General features: G+C 42.4%; 1 protein-coding gene across 2 annotated transcripts; it reads right to left on the bottom strand.

The window, feature by feature from the left end:
• Positions 1–1200: 1200 nt before the first annotated feature.
• Positions 1201–16532, bottom strand: LOC310948783 (creatine kinase U-type, mitochondrial-like). 2 transcript variants are annotated; one of them, XM_083916020.1, is made up of 9 exons: positions 16348–16532; positions 11505–11703; positions 10440–10535; positions 10122–10343; positions 8865–8950; positions 6966–7089; positions 6046–6180; positions 5667–5792; positions 1201–2041 (listed from the first exon to the last, which is right to left on the bottom strand). In XM_083916020.1, exons 1-9 carry the CDS (start codon positions 16491–16493, stop codon positions 1928–1930), a joined length of 1248 nt encoding a protein of 415 aa, XP_083772146.1. In that variant the 5' UTR covers positions 16494–16532; the 3' UTR covers positions 1201–1927. The 2 variants fall into 2 exon arrangements, with proteins under 2 accessions (XP_083772146.1, XP_083772145.1); XM_083916019.1 differs by having other exon boundaries at positions 10122–10535.
• Positions 16533–18983: the final 2451 nt, after the last annotated feature.

Genomic DNA, 18983 nt, shown 5'->3' with positions numbered 1-18983 from the left:
TCATTCACGATGGGACAATGCACTTGTTACATACTTCCTGCACTGCAGAGAAACAATGCACTTGCTTCTAAACAGAAGACAAACACATAATAAGGTTCATATTCACCCTCGAGGTGGCACACAGTTCATTTTGCATATTATTTGTTGTGGATGTGTACTGGGTGAGTTAGACAGATGTAATTCATCATGGAGCTTAAAGGATAGAAATAAGAATTTGTATTTTAGTTTGTGTCAAAGCGTCTCATGAAAGACACAAAACAAACAACGTGTAATTCTGTTTTTTCGATACTGTCCAGCTCCTCAAACGTGTTTGTGACATGCAGCCGTAAACACCAGTGTTTCCTGCTGAAGACACCTTTAAAAACGGGTCATAAATTAAATTTTTTGTTTATTGGTGAAGGCAAACAATAACAAGGCCTACCACATGTTATTTTGATTATTGATATTTGAAAAATAAAATCAGTAAACCAGCTGGAACTTGATCATTTTGGGTATTTTTGCTTGAAAAACGGCCGAAACAACAGTTACCTCAAACAACTTGGCCATGTAAAAGGTCCATGTCTATTTTAGGCTGAGACTTTGTGCGCTAATGAGTATGTAGATGAGGAACCAGTGTGGCTCACAGATGTGTTTTACCCAGATATTGGAGTGTAGAGGAATAAAATATATCAGTGTTTGGTAATAGGATCATTTCATTGTTGGTTGGGATTCCTTGATGACAAGAAAAATAAAGAATATCACCTGTCTTATCCTTTAACTGACGCCTATTAGAGGGTCCTTAAATGTGTAATTAATAAAAGTCTGACATCTTCCAGCTTTAAAGGTCTTGGCTCTGCGTGAAAACAAGAAGCCTAAGTACCAGCCTCTGAAGCAAAAATACAGTTTTGTTATGCCTCGATTAAACCTTGTCACATGACACTATACAACCATGTTGATCGCAATCACGCTCCTCAAGCTTGGTCACTATGGTTATTTAAAGCTTTGGCTTCATGCTCCGGCAAAATCCTCTTGGATACCAAAGAATGACGTCTGGTTCATGTAGAAACAAAGGAGGAAGCAACGCTCTAAATAAGAGACAGGCAGAGGAACTACTGTTAAATAGATGATTTCTTTAATAAAAGACGTTACAGTGTCACATTCATGATGAGTTGAGATGATATCGCCTCAGGAGCTTACAGTACAGAACCGAGCCCTGCCGGTGTGCATTATCCTAACGTTACATTTTGACTCCAGTGTGTCATCAAACGTACAAATCCTCCGGAGAACACGAGTCTCTTCAGTCTGTTCATCTACATTCACATCCACTAAAAACGGTGAAATGAAACCGCGTACACACACACACACACACACTCTACGATGGAAAATTAGAGCACAGATGGATGGACTACCCAAGCACCAGATAATAGAGAGAGGACTAATCAACACACAGGAGTGAGGGGAGGAGACAGGCTGATATAGGACATGCGGCAGGAAGAGACAAAGTTGAGGTAAAGCCGGGTTTGGTGGGCTGAGGGGTGCTTTGGGAGCAGAGTCGTGGATACTGTTTGGCCATGCAGAGACGGGCAAACTGGCGACCATCTTTGCTCCGCCTACATTTGTTTGTGCATCCTTCAATAATGTTTGCTGCCATTTTAAAGCTCGATCTGAATTTGAGTTTAATATAGAAACTATTTTGAATGCACCTGAAACACACAGAAGCCCAATGCAGTATTCTGGGACTCTGGGTTTGATTTAGCCAGTTAGCTGCGTATAATATATGCAGATTATATTATAGAGAGGTATACTGTGGGACAGGGAGGGGTGGTTAGATAAGTAGTGGGAATAAATGAGGGAATTACATAGATATTTATAATATCTATGGGCACAGAGCGTGGGTGTTTGTGCATGTGTGTGTGCCCAGAGGTTCGTGGGGGTCAGGGATCAGTGTCTACTTGAATTGCTTAAGGGGTGGGGGCACCTTGATGTCCTGGCCTTTCTCCAGTCTCTTCTCACACTCGACCAGGTAGTTGACGCCATCAATCACCGTCTGCACCAGCTGGACCTGAGGGAGGGACGCAGCACATTTGGGGGTATTTATCCTTTTTCGCAACATGATCAGCTAAAGGACACAAATTATCAATGAAACAGGATTCCTACGCCTTTTCCAAACTCAAATTTGAGCACCCTTCATGCATTTAAAGGTGCATTTTCATGCGTTTCCAGCACCTTACAGGTGTGGTAAACTACATAGAGTAATTGTATACAGTACATACATTATACTTATTATTGCACTTGATTATCACATTAAATTAGATGTTACTGTGCTACAAACAACCAAAATTATGTTTTGTGACAACTTTCTACGGAAGGAAGTATTTCTACAGACAAAAGACTCATTAAAAAAAAGTAATTTTTCATCTAAAAATGTTAGAAAATGCAGTTTTCAGAGTATATGGAGATCTTCTTTCTCTGTTTTATATTGTAAATGCCATCCCATATAACCTACATTTCACTTTCAATCACTTTATTTGTAATCAAAGCACTTTTTAAACCTTGAAAACACCACGATAAATTCAAGTATTTCCAGCACATGTACGATCCCTGCTGAAAGCAAAGTATTTTACGGTCTAAAGACACGTCTGGAGGTTAATGGGCATATTTACCAGCAGCAACAGCGACACTGGCATTGTTTTCACCTTGTGAGTCTGCGTGTGTCATCAAAACAGTGTCCTGGAGACACCGGCTGTACGTGAACTACTGCAGAGGCAGTTCTGCGTATTTTGTGTTTATATATCTGTCTGTCTTATTTCCTCACTGCAATAGTGTCACAACTGTCCTGAGACAGTCAGGAAACATTACAGGTGTGTAGCAGATGGATGGGATCCGAGCAGGGGGGTAAAAATTAAGAGGTGGCCGTGGTCCATGCAAGAAGGTCTCTAGTTTTTATTTGGCAGCATTATGCTGTGGATGTCTTGTTTTGTCAGTCAAAGGCTAAAGATATTTGGTTTAATATGATATAAAACAGGGAAAAGCAGGAAATCTCCATATTTGAGAGGCTGAAAACAGCATTTTGTGACATTTTTGCACGAAAAAAAAATACTTTAAAGGCACTTAATTTGATATTGAGAGCATTTATATAGCAGCAATCAAAAATCTTCTATGTAAAGATTTAGTGCAGTAATGGCGTCCCTGTCCCTCTGTGTGTTGTAACCTGAGTGTCTCTGTTGTTTGATGGTCCAACCGTGTGTGCATGTTAGTGCATGAGGCCTTGAAAAAAACATTATTTCACATATAAGAAGCTGTATGGAGGAAGACCCAGCCAATTTTTGTGTCAGTATCTCAAGTACAGCACCTTTAACGATTAATTGATTCTCAAAATAACTGGCATGTTTTACCCAAGTTAAGGGTGCAGGTAGAGCGCTTTAGACAGTGACCAAATACAGTGGCTGTCCCTGACTACAGACACAGAGCAATTTGTAGCTCTGACATCTGCAAAGCATTCACTTCAAAGTGCGGACATCACAAATATACAAAACACAGTCTGCACTCTTAACTGAGCGGAAAGCATCAGCTCGAGTCCGATAACCTTATTGAGGAATGTCTCCTCCAAACTACAGTGAAAAGTACAGCCCACCACTAAAACCCCTACGCACTCGCCTGCTCCTCTCATTTACAGCAACATCTGGTGTGTAACAGTAGCTGTGAGGTTTGTAGACTGAAGTTGCAGTTTGAATGTGCTAGAAGGCACAACCCAGGATGTTTTCTACTTTCTCACAGATGAAGAAAAATCAAATCGTACTATTTGTTTTCTACATCCAGATTTAGAAACTATCGAGATAATGCAACAGTGATCCAGTCACATGTTTATGTGTGTGTGATGAAAACAAAACTGTATCTTAGAAATCATGCTGTATCGTGCACACAAAAGTGCCCAACCCTCATGGGTTTACGTGACAACAACATTTTAAACAGTTCAAACATTTCAATATATTTAATTTAATCACAGTTGTTTTACAGTTCGGCCTTAAACACAATGTTTTGCATCCTCTCCCAGGCTTCACAAATCAAATCTTCTGCAAAAGGGCTCCCTTCCTTAAGTGCAACTCAAGCTTTTTGTGTCATCCAATCAAAAGACATCAACATAAATAGTATTTAGTAAAAAAGCATGTGGCAAGCACTTTAATTTAAGGTGAATGCCGAGTTGAACCATCGCGGAAATACATTTTGAAAGACTCGTTCCCTGTTTCCCCAGAAATCAAGTTTTTTGTTTTGCACATTCGAGGTTCTCTCTTTACTCTGACTAGAAACTTTTTTCTTATTGTCCTCCTGTGCTTTGCTCCAGCTGTCCCTACTTTGTTTGTTCCTTCGTCTTTAAACTTGACGACTCCACAACCCTCAGAGTGCTCCTCCTCTGAGTGGTCATCAGTCTGGATGATGGAGGACCAAACAGCAGTGAGCAGCCCACGCTCTCAAAACACTCAGAAGTGGATGTTGGAGTCAGACGGGCGCAACGCTCCGCTTACCTTTCAACTCTTAAACCTCTTGATGGATTTATTTTTTGCACAGAAGCAAAAAAGCCGTTTGTGCTCAGTCACAGCCAAGATACGAAGCAGTAAGAATTATACAAGTGATTCACAATCTGCAGCATGTTGAGCAGTGATTTGTTCAGTGCACTCCACCCAGAAACAGTAGAGCCAGCTCCACTTTCCATGAAATCAGAATAAAATAAACGACCAACCGCTCACAATAGAGAACAGCTCCATTGTACTGTACGACTCCGTCAGGCATGACAGCACGGACAAGGACATAGCAAAGACAAACGACATGTACAGCTCGGACAAGAACACTCCTCTCTTCTTCCTCTCCTCTCTCCTCGCATTTTTTAAAAACAGCTTGAGCTCCATTTGGTCTGAAAACCCAACGACCCTTTTCAGAGCTCAACGCTAAAACGCTAAAAGTGGTCATTTGCCTGGCTGGTAACCAGGCATCGTCTGTTGGTTGAAAATATGGTTGCCATTTTAAGTCACCTTATATTTGGAGTAATTAAGATACAATGCAGTTATACGTCAGCTTAAAGCTGCAGTCGGCAAGTCTAGCAGATCAAGTTCATTCATTCATCTTCAACCTCTTGTCCCTGTCGGGGTTGCGGGGGCTGGAGCCGATCCCAGCTGACATCGGGCGTGAGGCGGGGTACACCCTGGACAGGACGGCAGTCTATCGCAGGGCACATAGAGACGAACAGAGACAGACAACCATTCACACCTAAGGGTGATTTAGAGTCATCAATGAACCAAACACCTGCACGTCTTTGGACTGTGGGAGAAAATCGGAGAACCTGGGGAGAACATGCAAACTCCACACAGAAAGGCCCCAGCCGGGATGCGAACCTGGACCTTTCCAGTGTGAGGCGACAGTGCTAACCACTACACCACCATGTAGCCCTAGCATATCGAGTTGTTGTCAGTCAAATTTCGAAGGTTTACAACTCTCACTCCCTCCTCCCTCTATCACCGAGTTCCTCCTTCCTGCAAAGCCCCAATTGTCACTGATACGTGTCGCATATTCACACCCAGGGGACGACCATAGGCATGTCCTGTTGGCTAAAAAGCATTTCCAGTGCTATGCAGATGACAGTTACTCACACCCTTTGTCTCCACTCAGCCAACATCTCACACAGGTTTCCCTACCTCAGACAATCCCAGGCGGTCCAGGTTGGAGATGTCAAACACACCGCCCACAGCAGCGGTGTCCACACCACCGGTCCCTCTCTTCTGCAGACGCAGGTTGTCCAGGATCTTATTGAGGCGGGGATCCTTGGGTTTAGAGGAGAGGCGTTTAGACATTTAATGAACATGAACCATTATGAGCAGCTCTTTTCTATGTGATCATGACAAATAAAAATTCTGAAAATGTTCTTTGGCAAACAAAATTTTCAAAGTTTGGTCAAACAGATGCAATGAACACACAATTTATTTGGTATTTCTGTAACATACACTGAGGTGCATTTTATGTTATTAAAGGTGCTACGTAAATAAAGTTTGTTATAATCACTCTTATTGTTATTACCTTGCTCAGCAGCGGCAGTTTGACGTGGACCCCGGCCCTGAGCCCCGTGCCCAGGTTGGAGGGACAGGTGAGGATGTAACCGAGATTCTCACTCCACATGAACTCCCAGCCTCTCTCCTGGATCAGACGTTCCACCTGAGAGAGACACAATGAGTGATCCATTCATACAATCGTTGAACTTTGGTACCTTTAATTGATGTGTACATACTGTTTAAACTGTAAGGAGCTTTTTATTCGTCAGAGCTGACAAGTGAAGAATGGGGAGCTCTCGTCTTATAGGACTGTTGAATGAACTCTGGGAGCGGACTGACACAAACACTAGTATAGTGCTGGAGTTAAATGGATGTTGATGTAGCGCTGAGGTGTTTTGTCACACCCTCAGTGTGCAACAGTGCAGTTCTACATCTAGCACAGTGTCACTGCTTGTCCTTTTTCTCTAATTAGGAACTTAGATAAATGATTTATGTTTGCGCAGACGTGTTTGGACAGTGAGTTTTTTACGTCTGTCTACAGGCTTTATTTGTAATGGTAGGGCAAAGAGTAGTATAAGCATTTTGCATAAACTAGATGCTTTTACAGTGTATTAACGTCCTGGCGTTTGGTTGGTTAAATTTGCACAGCCATCTTTGGCAGCAGGTTAGATTTGTTTGTTACAGCTGCTCATATTAAAATGTCCTGCCCAAGTGCACAAAGGTTCACTATGATCCAGTAGCATGGTTAAATCATGCACCACTGACAACACACTGCTGCAAATGAACCACACAGGTGTATGTGCATATGTGCACATCATACGGGCCAGTGGTAACTCTCTGTATTTATGTCCCGTCCTGAGTTGCACTGGAAACATGGTGCATACAGATCAGAGTGAAAAGCCACAGTCTCTCTTTCATCTCCACACACATATACAAACACAGCCTCACCTCCTTGAGGCCTTTGCAGAACCTCTCAAAGACTCTCTTCATGTTCCCCCCCTTCTCCATGGAGATGACCCTGGTGTGATCCTCCTCATTGACCCAAATCAGGAAGGTCTTCTCGTTGTTGTGCCTGCACAGGGAGAAGTTATATTGAGTTACACAGTATTGATTGCTTTGGGTAAGGGTTGCTTGTCCTCTGTGTTTGCCCCATCGTAGCTATCAAGCAGCACCCGGGAGGAGTAATTTACTCTGACGCAGTGACCAGTAAACTTGAACATAGAGTAGATATCCTTTTCTTATCCATAGCTTATGGACAAGTTTGAACTATATTAACAACTTCAATACATTTTCATATTTCAAATACAAATATATGTCATACATAAATCAATGGTTGAGTACATTTTTCCAGGCTGATCAATACATAGGTGGTATTTTTGAGGCTTATAGGTAGAAGCAGAGATTGGTGATGGGTTTTAACTATAAAGGGAGCCCTATGACATTGGTGAGTACAGAGGAGGCCGTTAACCATCAGTCACTGAGGATAATGCTTGTTTCTGCTGCAGGTCATTGATTGCTGTGTTTCTCAGAGTGGTCTGTAAGGCTGCACTGTGCTAACACGGCCTTGTAATGTATTGATTTATGACATACTTAAAAGAAACGGACATCTTATAAAACATAACGTGAGGTTAAATCTGTTTGATGGAAACCTCAGCTCATGAAGATCAGTTTGTCAGCAATATAGAAAAGCTTACAGGAACGACATGCTGTTCTATGACATTTCTATTTCTAAAAATAATTTTATCAAATCAATATATGAGTAAGTGTGCAGTAAGTGTTTCTATCTTTCGCCACAGTAGTGATGGGGCTCTATGCATTGTGATGTCAGTAGGTCTGTGCGATTAACTATAAAAACTATCAGATGGATTAAATGGTAATGACGTTCATGGTCTTCGGAGTATAAATCCTAACGACAACATCGTACGTAAGAGACAAATGTGAAGATACTGCAAAAACTAATTCTCATGAGTTTTGCTGTAAGTATTCATGACATGTGTATATTAATGATTAATATCTTGGTCACCCTCAAGTGCCACAGTAGGGCTAACCTTTCCACTCGCAAATATAATTAAAATCAGAAAAAGTACAGTGACAGTGACATTTGCTGAACACGATCATGCTCCCCAGAGGAAACATCGTGGATCTTGGTGACCCAAGGACCCCTCCTCCTGCCTCCAATCTCAGAGCAAGCTGTCAACTTTCTACGCATGACATTTCAAATTTTAAAGTGCACATATCCACTGTCAGCCACGACAAAGAGTTCTTGTCCGCACTGACCTCCCTAATATTGTTAGAGATTTAATAAGGTAATGATCGGTTACAGAGCCAGCAGGTAGGGGAGCGAAAGAGAGAGAGAGAGGAATACAGTGAACTTGAATGACAGATAGAAAGAACATGAGGTGGGAGTGAAAGAAAAAAGGAGTATAACAAGGGAGGGTGGGGGGGGGGGGGTGATAAGCAAAAATGGGAGAAAGTAGAGCATGACATATGAGAAGTGGAAAAAATGAGCGGAGAGAGGGGGAGAATGAGCCAAAAAGAAAGAGAAAGCTGCCAGAGGACCTGAAAGAAGAGAGGGATGGAGTGAAGGTGAATTATTAAGGAGAGAAGCGGCCGATACGGCTGTTAGAGGAAGAGAGGAGGGAGGCTGGTGATTGATTTTGGCTGGCTGACGCGTCGCATTGGGCTATTCCTGGGTACAAGCTGAAACTGAGAGCTGAGGGACCGTTGTCCGCATTGCTAATAAAACCTCCACCACAGCACAGCAACGGGGAAATGACATTACTGGGGCAAAGAGTTTTTTTTTCCGATCGGTCAGAAACATCAGGTCTCATCAGGTGTCTCTCTTACCAGATACCACGGGCGTCCGGCCAATCGCGAGCCATGCCTGCGCACGTCAGGAGCGGTGACACAGGCTTATCAAACAGGAAGTGGTCCTATTGTAAATGCAGAGAACAGACATTTTATACTCAAAGTGTCAACAATGGCTTTCATGAGTTGGACAGTATGGTCACAGGGGGACAGAAATGAGAATTCAGTAATCTGGTCAATCTTTCTCATTGTGGGGAGGAGAAGAAAAGCCAATTGTGGACTCGACCCACACCCAATACTGATAACGTGATGTAACTCTCTGCTCCATATTTTGTTTTGCTCCATGCTTGGTCCGTACGTGGTATTGTTACGCGACAGAGTGAAAAAGACATGCTAAAGTAATCTGTTCTGGTGTTACATTTCACAAGAATTTCAGTTCTGAATGGGATTAAACTCGTACTTTAGGGCAGGGGTTTAAACGTTTTTTAGGCCAAGGACCCCTAAAAGAAAGAGAGACGAAGCAGGGACCCCCTGATACGAATACTGTATTAAATTGAGTTGCATATTAAATTTGGCCTAACAGCTAAGGTGGACTAAAGCCTATACACGCAGCTTTTTAGGGTTGATACAATACTAAGATATTACAATGATCATTATTAACATATTCGTATATTTATACATCATGTCTTAATGTTAAACATACATTTGGAAGGCACAGTTAATCCTTCAGCTCAGTTGTGTCTGTGCATGGATACCTCAGTGGCTACCTTGTCTATAAGCCAGTAAGCCTTCCATCGAGCTTGTGTTTGAATGCATTTATTTATTTATTTCACAAATGTATCTTTGTTTATAATATGCTGCGTTCATATTAATAAATATATTTTTGGAAAACAAATATGGGAAAGGTAATCAAACAATTTGGTGCCCCACCCGCAGTAACTCTGGTAAAGATCTCTGCTTTTAGACGATTGTCCTCTGTGAAAAGTTTCTACGAAAACAAAATAACAAGCTCTTGATCGTGGAAGGTAAAACACCCATGGAACAATACCCAATCCAGCATTTATCCTGAGTTCTTTCTAACATTAACACTGCATTCAGTAAATAAAGTTTGAGTCCAATCTTTCTCAAGTCTAAAAAACGGGATTGGTGATATGACTCTTGCCTAAAACACTGCTAACTCTTTCTCCCCTCCTAAATAATTCCTCTACAAAACTGTTGCATTAGCACTGCACTCAAAGTGGTACCTTAATAATGTTCATCTTCAAATGCATAGAGCAGCACCCCTGCATCACTCACATCAATGAGCTGTTGCTGCTCCTGATCTGTCATCTGGGTGAGACTGTAGTACGTCCCGGCCAGGTCATCTTTCAGGCCGGCGAGGGCGTCCACCACCACCCTCTCCACCTCCCTGCGCTCCGCCCGGGTGCAGGCAGGGGGCAGGCTCAGCCCCCGGATACTGCGGCCCGTTCTCACCCTGGACGACAGCACGTAACGTGGGTCAAAGTTGCCCGAATGGATCTGAAACAAAGAAGGTAAGTGAAATATTGTTACATACATGTTGCACATCCCTGATTTGACGAGAAGGAGCTCTGCGTTTGTCCGTGAGAGTCGTACCTTGCTGGAATCAAGGTCGGTGGGGTGCTTCATGGTGCAGGGGTCGTAGCCATTGTGCCTCTCCTTGATGACAGGGTTCAGCAGGTCAGCAAATACCTGAGACAGACCCAAGAATATTTAAGAATATTAAAATATTTGTGTGCTACAATCTGGCCTTATATGTGACATCTGACATTATCCTCATCCACACAGGCAGAGGGTGTTTCTTGACTGTCGATGGTTGTTTGATGGATTTTACAGCAATGTCTGGAGAGCATGAAGCATGAAGTTGTCTGGAGGCTGGTAAAAGTCTACAAAGATAAGATATCATAGGTTTTAAACCCACTGTAGGTTAACCCTCCCTGCACTTTTGTGTGCTTACCAGCAGCAGTAATACCACACCCATACAGGACGACCAAAATCAAAAGAACCACCCACACCCTCTGAATCACATACAAAAAGAAGGGAGTACTGATGAATCAAATATTGCATTACATTTTAGCGATACTGTAAGTTAAACATGAGCTAGAATTCTTCATACGTGAAGTGATGCACCCTGAAGAAGATTACAGAGCCTGACCTGTGTGTGCAACGTTAACACTTGTAGTTAATATACCTTAAGAGGTGCTAGATATTTCCGTGGCCTCTAAAGAAGGTAAAGGATTAAAATGGAAAAATCGTTAGACCCTCACTATAGATAGACTGCAAGACATCCCAAAAGAGGTGTCCTAGCCTAAAACTCTCCCTCCCCTGTGCTGAAATGCTCCTTCCTGTGAAACGGGACAGGGAGGATGATGCTGCAACACACATTTACCAAACGTTTCTGATGATTAAAGGATTTTCCCCTATGTTGAAATTTGTTGGTTAGTTATATCAATACCAATGGCACTTTGATTTACTATATAACTCTCTGAAGTTTGGACTTTGTCAGTGCTGTCCTTGTCACTGCGAACTCCAGCTGGTGGCCTGGGGTCGCTGTGGTCAAACATGGCTCTTGTACACTACACATGGAGATTTGCCAACCCCTTCTTGTGAACAGTGAGGAGCTTTCAAGTGTGTATTTGAAAAAAATCAACTGTATCTGACCTCGTAGGACTCCTCGTCTCCTGCCACCATGCCAACGGTCTTGATGAAGGGGTGCCCAGGGTTGTCCACGCCTGTCTGAATGGCCTCGTCCAGTGTGTACCCATTGGGAGTGGCCTTATCACTCAGCTTGGCATAGATGGCAGGCGTCAGGTGACTGGCCATGCAGTTGTTGTGTTTACGCAGGTCTGGGTACTCCGCACTGCACAAATACAAATTCAAGATAACATACTCCTGCATTGATCCATGAGAGAAAAAAACCTTTTAGCAGTGTGGGCACAGGTTAACCATGGAGCTGTGCCCTTGGAGCAGGGGCAGAGGGAGTGACCTACTCAAGGACACTTCCAAATGGCACGTACGGGTAACTGGGGTTTAAATCTGCAAAATATGGCTACTCACTTTTACTACATAGGAGGAGAATAGTGTAGGATTCGGATACACTGGGATATTGACAAGTCACCAGGCAAAACAGATACTACAGCGTTTCACATGAGATGTTAAAAGGGCCATCAACTGAATGCTGGATAAGAAAGGCTTTAGAATAGTGTTTTAGTAAAATAATGCTGCTATATCAACAAAAAAGGACTAATGGAAATTGACCTCTATCTTTATATTAAGTATTTAGGCTTTAAGCTGAGCTAGTATGGAAATAAAAAGAACTTGCTGACAAAGACTGGCTGTAGTCCAAACATAAACCTTAAGGCCAAGGATTGAATGAAATTGGGTTTGGCAAGACTTAAACTACAGAAGCAACACAGACAAAGCAACTTAATGTGGGTTCCTGTTTCCTGCTGTCTGCCAATTCAATTCATCTCATCTCATCTCATCTCATCTCATCTCATCTCATCTTCAGCCTCTTATCCGGGGTCGGGTCGCGGGGGCAGCAGCTTCAGCAGGGGACCCCAAACTTCCCTTTCCCGGGCCACATTAACCAGCTCTAACTGGGGGATCCTGAGGCGTTCCCAGGCCAGTGTGGAGATCTAATCTCTCCACCTGGTCCTGGGTCTTCCCCAAGGCCTCCTCCCAGCTGGACGTGCCAATTCAATTCAATTGTATTTATAGTGCCAAATCATAACAAAAGTTATCACAGGACACTTTACAGACTAGGTATAGACCACACTCTATGACTCATTTATGCCAGTGTCTGCATTTCCAGTCTTACAACCACTTTAATGCCACATTCACCCATTCAGACAGTCATACACTGATCGCAGAATCTGTCGAGCAAGATGCCTCTTCTCATTTGTACACAGATCACAGGCCGTATCTTGCCCAAGGACGCTTCTACATGCAGACTGGATAAGCAGCCACCGAAATGCGGCTCTTCCTCCTGGACTACAGGCGCCTCTAAATGCGCCTTTCTACCACAACAATGAGTTGAGAAGACGCTTTATGTTATCAGTACTACACCATCTGCTATTATGATGTTTTTTATTTTAAATATTTTTGTGGCGTTGTATGCCTTTGTTAGATTGGATTGGCACCAGTAGAGGGATGACAGGAAATGAGGGAGAGGTTTGACAAAAGCTCCAGCCTATGTTGAGCCTCACAACGCCACAGGGGCACCGCATTACAGCGTTTTCAGAGCCAGGAAAACACAGGTGGCTGTTGGTCCAGATTCAGATAAGGAACATCACACTGAATGTGCTCAAATAATATGTGCACACTGTACAATAAGCATTAGTGTCTTATTTAATAATGCCAACAAGCTGCCTGTTCAGGGTTCATCTAGGGCACATTTGTCCAAAAATAAAGATGGCTGTATCCCTGGTCACTGTTGAACACTGTTGAACTGGACAATACAGTCAACAAAATGTCCCACAACCAATGGAGTTTATTGCTAAAGGACTATTTTTAGAAGAAGAAGAAGAAGAATTCCTTTATTAGTCCCACAACAGGGAAATTCGCTCTATTATTGTTAGTCATGTTACACACACACACAGGCCAGAAATACACACACATGCACAGACAGGACCTATATACATGCAATTAATGGAGAGATGTTAGAGCGAGGGGGCTGCCAGTGAACGGCGCCCCGAGCAGTTGGGGGTTCGGTGCCTTGCTCAACAGCACCTCGGCAGTGCCCAGGAGATGAACTGGCACCTCTCCAGCCACCAGTCCACGCTCCATTCATGGTCCACACCGGGACTTGGTTCCCAGCCAAGTCACCTATGGACTGAGCTACTGCCGCCCCCAACCAGTATTGCCGCAGCTATCAATCAAAAATAAACCTGCTCCATGATGCTCTGTTACAGTCAGGTGTGCTTTTAACCCTACCTGTAGCTTTTATGGATTCGTAGGCTGCAGAAAAAACCTGCTAGTTATGCTCTACCGTGGCATTCAGAGGGGCACATGCAAAAACTGAATTTTGAGGAGAAAGGACGCCATTACCAATTCAGCAGGTGTAACGCAAAAGTAATATAGCAGGTAATGTAATGAATTACTGCTGTCAGGGAGGAAAAAGGAAAAATATTTGAAAAAGAACCAGTCCAACACTGGCTCCAACCATAAAAAGGCGTGTAACGTATTTTATATTAGAGATTTTACAACATTATTTCTGTCTTTATGTCCTGGTTTACCAGAATTACTCCACAGTTGTTTTATCAGCTTATCTTTTCCCTGTAACATTACACCTCTTTTAATGATTAACAACTCCAGAGTTGGGCGTAGCCGGCTGAGTGTGATGTTGGATTATGATTATGCCAGTTAACTGTAGGCTCAATAAGGCCTGATAAGAAAAAGCCGTCACTGAAGCACAGCTGAGGTGACCTCAGACAAACCTGAGCCCCCACAGACTAATCCGCAAACCAGTGTCAACACCTTCAAGTACATTTACTCAAGTAATGCAATTAAGTTAACATTTGAGATACTTGATATTTGGTGTATTTACGTTTTATGCTGCATTTCAGAGGGAACTACTGTCACTTATGTTTCATCTTCTTTTGGGCGTCAGTAGCTTAGTCCATAGGTGAGGAACCGGTTCAAGTCCCTGTGTGGACCATGAACGGAGTGTGGACTGGTGGCTGGAGAGGTGCCAGTTCATCTCCTGGGCACTGCCGAGGTGCTGTGAGCAAGGCACCAAACCCCCAACTGCTCGGGGCGCCGGTCACTGGCAGCCCCCTCGCTCTGACATCTCTCCTTAATTGCATGTATATAGGTCCTGTTTGTGCATGTGCATGTGTGTGTATGTATAATAACAGAGTGAAAAAATGTAATTTCCCCGTTGCAGGATTAATAAAGTAATTCTTCTTCTTCTTAAACTTGACTTATTATTTATAAAATATGCATCGCTATAGATAAAAACTACCTGACAGTGTAAACCTTTATGGAATCGATACCATAAACTAAATCACATCAAGATTTCCTGATACAAAATTACAAAAACAAGCACATTAACTCAAACTTCTCGGAAAATGTCAAATATACATCATCAAAACTGTACAAAAATGTATATCGATTTGATGTGACGTAAATGTGAAGTTCATTTTGCACTAAAAGTTGTAAATAAAATGAGAAAATACTCTTTTACTTTTCATGAATCAAGTATTTCACTCATAAAGGAGCAAACAGGCCTGGGCCCTTCTGCGTAAAGTTTGCATGTTCTCTCCGTGTCTGTGTGGGTTTTTCTCCGGGTTCTCCGGTTTCCTCCCACAGTCCAAAGACGTGCAGGTGTTAGGTTCATTGATGACTCTAAATCACCCGTAGGTGTGAATGGTTGTCTGTCTCTGTTCGTCTCTATGTGTCCTGTGATAGACTGGCGTCCTGTCCAGGGTGGACCCCGCCTCACGCCCGATGTCAGCTGGGATCGGCTCCAGCACCCCCGCGACCCCGACCCCGGGATAATCGGTTGAAGATGAATGAATGAATGAAGTTTATTTATTGAATTGCCAGAAGACATGATATAAAGGGATATTTACTTACCTATATTTAATTACTTTTATATTTATCAGGATAGGATACTTTGGCCACCCAGCCCTATATAAATAATGCCTAGGTGGTATTTTGCATAATGACCTTTTAACTTTATATGCTTTTGAATGCAGGACTTTTTCATTTTCATTTCAACTCTTCAGCAACATTTGGAGAGAGACAGATGACTTTTTGTGTCAAGACTCCTGACACTGCAGGTGCTCTTTAAGGTGTGACCGGTTTGGAGTCGTTATGCAACACTCAGGGCAGGGTTTTATATCCCAGCAGCGGTTTTATCATTTATGCACGGCTTTATAATGGCGGCCTGTAGCTTGGCACGTACGCGTCACCTCCTCTTGTTACCGTCCACCAGTGTCACATACCTGCAGCAAGTTATGAGGCGAACCAGCTGTTTTTTTTCCCCCTGTGTCACATGATGATGAGTGAGATTTACTGCTACTTCACAATATCCCATGCAACCGTATGTTAAATCTGTGTTTTAGCCAGGGTGTGTGCGTGCGTGTGTGTGTGCGCGCCTCTTTAACCTTAATTTTGGTCCATATGATTGACAATTAAAAGCACAACAAATCAATAAAATCACAACACAGGTGATTTAATACTGAAAAAGAAACGTAGAGCTATAATATGTCCATAAAGGTGCGTTTAAACGTACTTATATTAATAGTGAGCTGTAATATGAAAGCCTAAAGCAGACAATGTCAAGGTTATTCAGGTTATTTAGGGTGGTTCAGTTGCTGTTGCCTGGTTACTTGGATGTATAACTGTACATATTAACACTGTAACACTATAATTCACTACTAAAGAAGATAAATAGGCTTAATATGCAGAAAATGTGACATTTTAACTAATTAGGACTTGTTAATTGATGGATATAAAGCCATGTGAGGGACACACGGGCCGGTGAAGGTAACGTTACCTGGCGGGGTAGCTCCTGCGCACGGGCACTCCGGCACTGACATGTTCCCGGTGGAGCAGGAACCCAGCCGTCACAGAGCCCCCCACCAACGACAGGACCCCCAGTTGTCGCTTGGAGGACAGGATTCTTGAAAAGCTGCTTGCCATTTTGTCTTTTTTTCCTGTATATCTGTTTAAAAATGAAAGAAAAAGGTTTTATTTCCTCGTTGTCAGGGCGGCCGGCACAGGTGGATGGGAGCGTCGGGGATGAAGCGCCTCTGATGGAATGACAGCGGGGAGGAGAACCGTTTAACCGGAGACGCGTCAAGGCGGACGCAGGGACACAGGACCCGGACGGACGTTCCGGTCTAGTTTCAAAATAAAAGCGATAATTATCATCTTACTGTAGGCTGCATATGCATTTCCATCTCCGTCTCATTTATTCACTTTCGAGGGTAAATTCTTTACTGCACTGGTTTTATTTATGTGCCAGCTAATTAAGTTGCTTTACAGACTCATATGATCATCTTATTAAATTTGTAATGTATCTTATGTTTATGTAATGTACATTTAATGCATCTGATCTGAGGAAACATACGACACATGCATACTATAAACGTACATATAAGCCCACATATGTCTATGCATACAATATATTTATATATGCTGTATATACACACACACATAGTATATATACATATACTGTATAGACAATATATGTATATAAACAGTATAAATATATATATATATATATACACACAGACATACATAGACACACAAACGCACATAATATAAACATATTTATACACATATATCCAGTATATACACATATATACATACAGTGTGTGTACAGTATATACACACACAACCACACATACACAGACACTATATATATATATACATTTATATATACATACATATACATACAAACCTAAAATTGTAATATAATATGTATACATATACTGTATATACAGTATATACAGTACATATATACTGTATATGTACACACACACACACACACACACACACACACACACACACACACACACACACACACACACACACACACACACACACACACACACAAAGCTAATTATATCTAAAAAGCCAGTGTTTCAAATTATATTTAAAAGTTATCCCTTTTTACATTGTTGTCATTTACACGCTCTAAAACCCAAAAGAAATCATGAGGCTTTTATTGTGAAATTAGCTTGTACAGGAAGTTGCGCTAGTTATTTCGGCTCCCTTGACAGTGGTGGAGAAGTGTGTGTGGTGTGAATACTAAAGGACATCAGTGAATGCAGTGAAAGGTTTCACATACACCCCAGCCCCCCCCCCCCACACACACACACCCAAACACACACACACACACACACACACACACACACACACACACACACACACACACACACAAACAAACAAAACACACAATGCATTCACTCATTCTTTCCTTTTTCCAGTGAGCTCTGTCTGAATTAAAACGTATCCCAAGGTGAATCCAGTCATTCACAACATAAAAACTGCTGCAACTTCCTCATAACGACGCGTCACGGCCACATGATTACAGGGAGCTCTGTCCAATGAGAGCCCACAGGTGCATATCACAAACGGAGGTGAAATCAACTCTAAGAGAAGACCTGCACCACAAATCTCACATTTTTATATTTAATGATCATTATACTATTTAAGGAGTACTGAAGCAGTTACTAAGGGAAATCCAGCAACACCTTTAACTCATCACATTTCAGTTTTCCACTTCTAGATTATCGCCTCTATCTGTTTGAATGATTTTGTTTTCTGCTGATCGTGGTGGTGCCTGCTGCCGTGGTCCTGCATGACGCGTCCTGCTACTTCAATAACTATTAGTCATATATTCTGTCACTAGTCTTATAAATTATAAAATTTGTAGCCATAAAACACCATCAGTGGTATGTCTTGCTGTTTTGTAGCTGCTACTGCCGCTGCTCATCATTGATCATGTTTGCCACCATAATTATTATCATTTTCATGTTCTGTCACCTTGGATGTGCGTGTTCCTGCTGTTCTGCGGTGCAGACTGCCATAACATGTGGGTCATGTTCACATTACTATAGATATTGTTATAGTTACTGTTACTCTTTGGTTGCTTGCATCTCTGGAAGTGTGTCTGTCTCTATGTCTTTTGTCTGTCTTTGTGTTTCTCTCTTTCTCTCCTTTTCTTTCTCCCCAACCGGTCAAGACAGATGGCCGTCCTCCACAGAGCTGGGTCTGTCTGACGTTCCTGTCTGTTATAGGGAAGGTTTTCAACGCCACCGTACTCTACGGGGGAATTGTTGGGTCTTTACCTACTCTGTAAAGTGTCCTGAGATAACTTTTGTTATGATTTGGCACTATAAATAAAACTGAATTGAATTGAATTGTAAAAGTTAGTCAGTAATAAGATGTGTGCACTGCGCAGGTACAGACCTGTCCACTCTACAGTCTCTAGTTTCCAGACAGAGGTCATGCTGTTTCATATTCATGGCCTGAGCTCCTTACGAGGATCATTCAGTAATCTGTGGATTAAAGAGGGAATAGTGTGCATACAGTACTCAGATCAAAGTTCACAGTGCATTTCTGCAAGGCATGGAATTAGTTTACAACACTGTAAATACTGTATTCCTACTTTGCTGACCTTCA

This window comes from Echiichthys vipera (assembly GCF_963691815.1).
Source record: "Echiichthys vipera genome assembly, chromosome: 7".
Taxonomy (NCBI): domain Eukaryota; kingdom Metazoa; phylum Chordata; class Actinopteri; order Perciformes; family Trachinidae; genus Echiichthys; species Echiichthys vipera.
Note: the sequence above shows the minus strand (reverse complement) of the source record. Positions and strands in the feature narration are given on the sequence as shown.